This window comes from Abrus precatorius, unplaced genomic scaffold, assembly GCF_003935025.1.
Source record: "Abrus precatorius isolate BTA unplaced genomic scaffold, Abrus_2018 Scaffold7, whole genome shotgun sequence".
Classification (NCBI taxonomy): domain Eukaryota; kingdom Viridiplantae; phylum Streptophyta; class Magnoliopsida; order Fabales; family Fabaceae; genus Abrus; species Abrus precatorius.
In genome coordinates this window covers 12,607,321-12,614,342 of record NW_020874417.1, presented here as the reverse complement: position 1 = coordinate 12,614,342, position 7,022 = coordinate 12,607,321, and the positions used below count along the sequence as shown (strand labels likewise).

The window sequence follows — 7,022 nt, the reverse complement described above, 5'->3', positions numbered from 1 at the left end:
CATGATATTATTGAACTTAGTCAAAAGCTAAATTTTTATGAAGTTACAGCAAATATTGAAAACATCTGGTATAAAATTACTCATTCAGTTGTGGATAAAAAAAAAGATTGAATTGATTTGTTGACATATATTATCTGAAATACAATGACTGTGAATGACTAAAAAAGAATGGTTACGGGGAATTGTAAATGGGGAGGGTCACCACAGCAGCATTGTCAGAAGAAAAAAGAGTATTGGGGCGACAATTTGTGGAGTGTGAGAGGGTGGACCTTGTTCAATTACAGCCTAAGTTGGAAAAAATATGATATCTTGTTCAATTATAATCATACAGTTGAGGGAGTAAGGTCCACATGCTTGATCCCACTTCATTATTGTTCCCCTGTCCTACACGTCCTATTCGTTCCCGTAATGCCCAATTTTTTGCTTTTAATTTTCAAAACCTTGTGGGTTAGGCCCACTATTGCAACACTCATTATGTCCGTTGCCTATATAAAGCCCATAGCTTTTCGGCCCCAAAAATCTATTTATGATCGATTAAAACCGTATTAAAATAATCTAATTCATCTATAACTCCTTTAATAAAAAATATCTAACCTATTCATTAACCATATTTTATAAATGGATATCTAACCCATTCATTTAGAGTATATTATATTTTATATTTTAAACTAATATTTTTAATATAAAATGAGCATATGCAATTTTTTGACATTATAATTTTGTAAATTTTGTAGAAATTATAAAAAACTTCGTTTCTTACTCAAAAATAGTTTTTAAAAAATATTTTACATTAAGAAAAATTATAGTTGTCATCACAACTAATAAACTTTTTTGTTTTTGGTCGTCATATGGGCCTGACTAAAAGCCTCAAGGTCTAAGGGCCTGACTCAGAAACTATGATGGGCCACGTGTAAAAAAATAAGCCCATCTAAGACCCCCGAAAAAATTGAAATCGCTTCGCAAACTCGACAATCCCTAGAGAGAGAAATGCAGAAGAGGGAGCAGGGCAAGTCCGGTGGAGCCGCCGGAGGTGGGTCGGCGCCTCCGGCAAAGAGAGGGCGTCCATTTGGTAGCGGTAGCAACAGTGCCTCTGCCTCTGCCTCGGCCGCCGATTTGGCGGCTCCGTCAACCCTTCTTGGTCCTTCCCTTCACGTTCATAACTCCTTTGCCGGTGTGTTCATAGCTTCTTCTCTTCCTCTCTTTCTTGTGATTCTTAAAACCACTTATTGCCATTTTTGGGTCTCAAATTTTCTCTTTAGACTTTACATCTTGTTTTAATTAGGCAGAATTTACACACGCCCACACACAAACAAGCAAACACTGCACTATAAAACCGGTTTTGAATTTTAAGAAGCAATTAACTGTTAATTGCATGATGAAACAATTAATTTGAAGTTACGAGAGACTATTATTGATTGATTCATTATCATAGAACTAAGTGGCTATGTGGATGGTGTGCAATTCGGTATGTTATTTTTGCAGATCAAAATAATAAGAGAATTGTTTTGGCTCTTCAAAGTGGGCTTAAGAGTGAGCTGATATGGGCGTTGAACACTCTTACGCTACTCTCTTTTAAAGAAAAGGATGACATGCGCAAAGATGCAACTCCCCTTGCCAAAATCCCTGGTTTGCTCGATGCGCTCCTTCAAGTTGTATGTCCTACCAATTATTCAAATTAGGTTTAAACATGTTTTTGATCTTTGAAAATATCTTGGTTTTTAGTTCCCTATTAATTTTTTTTTCGTTTTTTAGTCCTTAATTTAATAAAGATGATGTGGTTTTAGTCCCTCGCCACGACTAAAAGCATTTGATTTTTGTAACTTTTAAGGGCTAAAAATAAATAAATTTTGAGGAATCGACACAAAAAAGTCATATTTTTGAGTACTAGAAATTTGTTTAAACACCGAAATTAGTAATTATAACCCTTTTGGTTACTCTATCATGTCATAATTTGAAACAGATAGATGACTGGCGTGACATAGCACTCCCAAAGGAATTTGTCAAGACGTCGAGGGTCAGGACATTAGGTGTAAATTCAGTTGTAACTGGATTTGGGAATGAGTATCAGGCACTGGGCTCAGCTGGTAGTCTCCACCGTTCTGGGTAAATTTGTTGTTGTCAAATTTCTCATTTGTTTGTTGAGTTTTCTATTTTTAGTTGTCAATAGTGTGCTATGGTGGTGTGGAGTGGCTGTGGGCTACTCCAAAGTTTGAATAGTGGTGCATTTTCAAATAGCAGCCGCAATTGTGGCCCTAGAGTGAAACTAATAAAAAATGAACATAATTTTTCCCTAAATAATTTTGGGGGGTTTTTTTAGGTGCAATGTTGATATTTCCCTTCCAATTTTCAGGATTAAAAAGATCCATAATTTAATGTGGGATCCCACACTTCTATCTACTGAGCAACACCCACAGTACAACTAGTAATATCGCTTTGTTTTTTCCTTGACTTTTATTGTTATTTAATTGTATGTTTTGCAGCTTTTGCTTAAGACTAATGACTTTTTATTGTTAATGATGAATGTGTCATGCATTTTGATTTCTTTGTTTTAAGATTTATATGTATATAGTCTAAATTATTTAATCTGTTTATAACAATTCTAAATAGCAGCTTCCTGCTAGAGTGATTTTGTAGTTGGCCGCTATGTGTGGATATTTAATTACATGTTTTCCTTTTGGGGACGGATGGGCTGGTAGAGAGAGAGAATCTCATCATAGGATGTTCTGCCTAATGCAGCCTAGGATCTGGCTCTGCTGGTATAGAATCAACACAGCAGAATGGCATGACAAAATCTCGTTTTTCTGAGTTATGGCATGATGAAGATAGTCTATTTAATTTAGATGACGAAGGGCGAGCAGAAAAACAGCAATGTGCTGTTGGTGCTTCAAATATCATCAGAAACTTCTCTTTCATGCCAGATAATGAAGTAATAATGGCCCAACATCGTCATTGTTTGGAAACAGCCTTCCAGTGCATAGAAGATCATCTTGTAGGTGAGAATACCCACATGTTATATACTATGATCTTTTTTGGTTTAAAATGTATTTTAGTCCGTACAGTTTCCACTTATTTGGGTTTTGGTTTTTATAATATATTTTACTTTTAGCTTTTCTTTCCTATATTTTTACTTATTTGGCTTTTGGCACATACCATTAATTATTAGTTATATTTTTCTGTTATGTGGTTTCTGATCCAGTTAGTTCTTATTCATCAAAAGTAAATGATCCTTATATTCCATGATTGATAGTTCCCTATATTTTGCTATTAAGATATTGTTCCTTGAGTCACCAACACCTTAATATATGAAATGAAACTATGGGGACTTATAGCAAAGAAAAAATGATGGGGACCAAAACCTATATGAGTGACAACCATAGGAACCAAATTTTATCTTAAAACTATTTTTTTTTTCCTGTTGATCTGCAATATTATTTAGTTATACCCTGATCTGGATTCGTTTGGGTGAATCTGGACGTAATTATGATACTGATGACAGAGTCAATAAATTTGTTGTTATTGTTTCATATTTGTCATGGTGTTTGCGTGGAATTTACATTATCATGGATGATGTAAATAGGATATTTTTTGATTGCTAAGCTTGTCTTTTTAGACAGCAAGTAGAGCTAGTATATGAGGATATTTTTGGGAGATAAGATGCTTCTCTTCTCTGCACTACTTACAGGCTAGTGGACCTATTTTGTATGAGAGTGCTGTTTTTTTCCTGTTTGGTTATTAAATGCTAGAAGTTCAAATTCTTGCAGATTAAAATGTGTATAGAATGAATAATCAGAGGTGGGTTACAGGGCTTGTATATGGTTTACTGGGTCTGTTTGAAACTGCTTATGAACAACTTATTGAGAACAACATATGATCCTCATAAGTTGTTTTCAATTTATTTTAATAAGCTTTGTGGTATAACTTATCAAAATAAGATGTTTACAACTTATTTCCATAAGTTTCATCATTAGCTCCTCATAAGTTGTTTTCAATTTATTTTAATAAGCTTTGTGGTATAACTTATCAAAATAAGATGTTTACAACTTATTTCCATAAGTTTCATCATTAGCTCCTCATAAGTTGTTTTCAATTTATTTTAATAAGCTTTGTGGTATAACTTATCAAAATAAGATGTTTACAACTTATTTCCATAAGTTTCATCATTAGCTTTCTAACTTAAGTCATCATGTAAAAAGAGCTTATTGAATAAGTGTTTAAATAAGCAGTTATCTAAATGCACCCATAGTCATATGTGATAAGTCCAGAGTGAGCATTCTTTTATGTTACATTTGGTTATGGTTTAAAATTGGGAAAATGTTTTTAATTTTCTTTTATACATTTATTGGTAAAAAAACATGTGGTAATTCATTTTGTTATAAAATGAGCAAAACTCATTGGTTGGTTTGGTATTAGGAGTTTAACAGGATGTTATCATTCCCTTCCTTGTAACAAAAACCAACCTTTGAATTAGACTTTTTCAAATCCAGTTTATGTCAAATTCTGTCTGGAGAAAAGCCACTCCTTTAAAATTTAAATGTTTACTGAACATCTTACATTTGATAAGATATGCCATTATCAAAATATCTAATTTTTGAGGGATTCTAGAAACTCCCAAATATGTGATTAAAGTCTTTTATTTTTTTAAACATTAGCATCCAATTTTGTGTTGCCCGATCATTAGAAGTGTTGTCCAATGTTATGTCTCTAAAATAGTTGTAATGTTGATAGAGGATGAAGAACTTGTCACAAATGCTCTAGAGACAATTGTTAACTTAGCTCCTCTGCTGGATCTGCGAATATTTAGCTCATCCAAGCCATCATTTATTAAAATAACGTAAGTGATTGATCGATCTTGAATGTTCATTTTGCATTCTTTTTTAATTCTGTTACTAATGGATAAATTGTTGTATTACTTGCAGAGAGAAACGTGCAGTTCAGGCTATCATGGGGATGTTGGAATCTACAGTCAAAGCCTGGCATTGTGCTGCTGCTGAATTACTTGGGCGTTTGATCATTAATCCTGACAATGAGCCTTTTTTGCTTCCATTTTTTCCACAGGTTAAACTTTATTTTATTGGTGTAACCTTACCTGTTAGTTATTAGTTGCATACTCAAAAATTATAATCATCAATGGTTGATTACTGCAGATACACAAGCGTTTAATTGATCTCATCAGCTTGCCAGCATTAGATGCACAGGCAGCTGCTATAGGTGCACTCTATAACCTTGCTGAAGTTAATATGGATTGCAGGTTGAAGATTGCTAGTGAGAGATGGTGAGCAGTGTATTCCTTGTATGAAATATAGTTTAGATATTTTTGGTTTTGTGAAATGATAAAATCATGACAGTATTTTCTTTAAACAACACTAACTGGCCAAAATTTCTGAATCACAGGGCTATAGATCGATTGCTTAAAGTGATAAAAACGCCGCATCCTGTTCCAGAAGTTTGCCGGAAAGCTGCCATGATATTGGAGAGTCTTGTTTCTGAGCCGCAAAACAGAACTTTGTTGCTAGCCTATGAGAATGCTTTTGCAGAGATACTTTTCACTGATGGCAGATATTCTGATACATTTGCAAGGATATTGTATGAACTAACATCTAGACCAAATAACAAAGTAGCATCGGCTCGTGGCATATGGGGTATGTGACTCCAGATCGCGTCAATTGTGGATCTGTGATATGGCTTCAATTAGTGATCAGTGATATACATGGATAGCTTTTGAATGAATGGTTTATTTTATGATTCGAAATGTACATGCCTTCTGTCTACGATTGTACAATACCTCGAGTGTACTAAAGTTGTCATGTACTCTAGTAGTTGTATGATTGGATGACAATTCTTTTTTGTTAACAATTTTTCTTCTTCAGTTCTTAGATGTATGGTTGGAAAGTGTTGTAACAAGTAGAAACTTGAGAAGGGGAATGCCCAATTCGTAGAATGAGGAATACTCCTCTCGGGATAATATCACCCCTCCCCAGCACTACATTCTCTTCTCTTTTCTCTCTCTATCTCCTAGTTGTCTCCGGTATCGTATTATTTTAAACATTCTTGTTTACTACTTTCCTAATAATAGTATCAGCCACCCCTCTACCAAAAACACACTCTTAATGCCATAGAGAGCCATTTGATGGCCATAAGAATTTGAAATAAGATACTTGGAGCCTGACATGTAAATTTTTTCCTTTAAAAATTATTTTGGTAACGAAAGAACGCATAATAGATATTTAACTCTTGAATCATGTAAACGCTTGAAATATCAAATTACAATTTTACATGTGTGCTCATATGTTATTTACAAAAGATTAATTTAAAACAGCATATAAAAATTTGTAATTTTAATTTTTTTAAACTTATTTCAAAATTCTTATTAATGTAACTCATCAAAAATAATTATTTCAAATTATCTTAATAAATTTTATGGTTAAAATTTAGGCATAATCAGAATTTAATTAAATTGTATATCCAACTACTGATGATTGAAAATTTGGAGGTGATTAAAGTATGACAAATACTATTACTGTGTCAGTAGAGATAACATTCAGTTGGATAGTCTTGAAAGGATTAATTTTTAAAAATGAATTGATTGGTCGCAGACTCGGAGCATGGCAAAAGCAAGGGACAGAACTGAGAATAGAAATTCCAAAATTGACGAGCTTTTAGATAGAAATTCCAATTAGGATTTGTATGTAAATGAACGGGATCAATATTATTCGAATTGGTATGAACTTTTCAGAAAATCTGAGTGTATTAATGATTCTTTTGGCAGGCTAAGTTGGCCTCAATTTTGGCATCTTTCATTATTCATAAACCTCCTCAAAGGTCACCATTTACTAAAGCTGCATTGAAGACGGTAACGTTCAACTTCGATATTCGCATGGTTTTCAGTAAGAAAAAGGAAGCAGTGCTGCTACTATGTAATGTATGTATCTTGGAAACTAATTCTCCTATTTTCTTTCCTAGTGTCACCTTATGTCTTTGTTTATAGCTCGAGAGCATTGGAGAACTGATTTTGAAAGCATTGT

General features: G+C 33.7%; 1 protein-coding gene across 2 annotated transcripts; it reads left to right on the top strand.

The window, feature by feature from the left end:
- The first annotated feature begins 970 nt into the window (after window positions 1-970).
- Window positions 971-6,062, top strand: LOC113872716 (armadillo repeat-containing protein LFR). Of its 2 annotated transcripts, XM_027510479.1 has the most exons (9): window positions 981-1,171; window positions 1,483-1,652; window positions 1,961-2,103; window positions 2,351-2,422; window positions 2,737-2,993; window positions 4,726-4,831; window positions 4,917-5,055; window positions 5,145-5,272; window positions 5,392-6,054. In XM_027510479.1, the coding sequence occupies exons 1-9, from the start codon at window positions 988-990 to the stop codon at window positions 5,645-5,647; spliced, it is 1,455 nt and encodes a 484-aa protein (XP_027366280.1). In that variant the 5' UTR covers window positions 981-987; the 3' UTR covers window positions 5,648-6,054. The 2 variants fall into 2 exon arrangements, with proteins under 2 accessions (XP_027366281.1, XP_027366280.1); XM_027510480.1 differs by lacking the exon at window positions 2,351-2,422 and having other exon boundaries at window positions 971-1,171; window positions 5,392-6,062.
- Window positions 6,063-7,022: the final 960 nt, after the last annotated feature.

Bases quoted from the DNA above. Each gene is read 5' to 3' on its own strand.
- LOC113872716 (XM_027510479.1), top strand. From the start codon at position 988: ATGCAGAAGAGGGAGCAGGGCAAGTCCGGTGGAGCCGCCGGAGGTGGG. The intron at 1,653-1,960 runs GTATGTCCTACC...AATTTGAAACAG, and splicing joins TCGATGCGCTCCTTCAAGTT to ATAGATGACTGGCGTGACAT. The intron at 2,423-2,736 runs GTAATATCGCTT...TGCCTAATGCAG, and splicing joins CAACACCCACAGTACAACTA to CCTAGGATCTGGCTCTGCTG.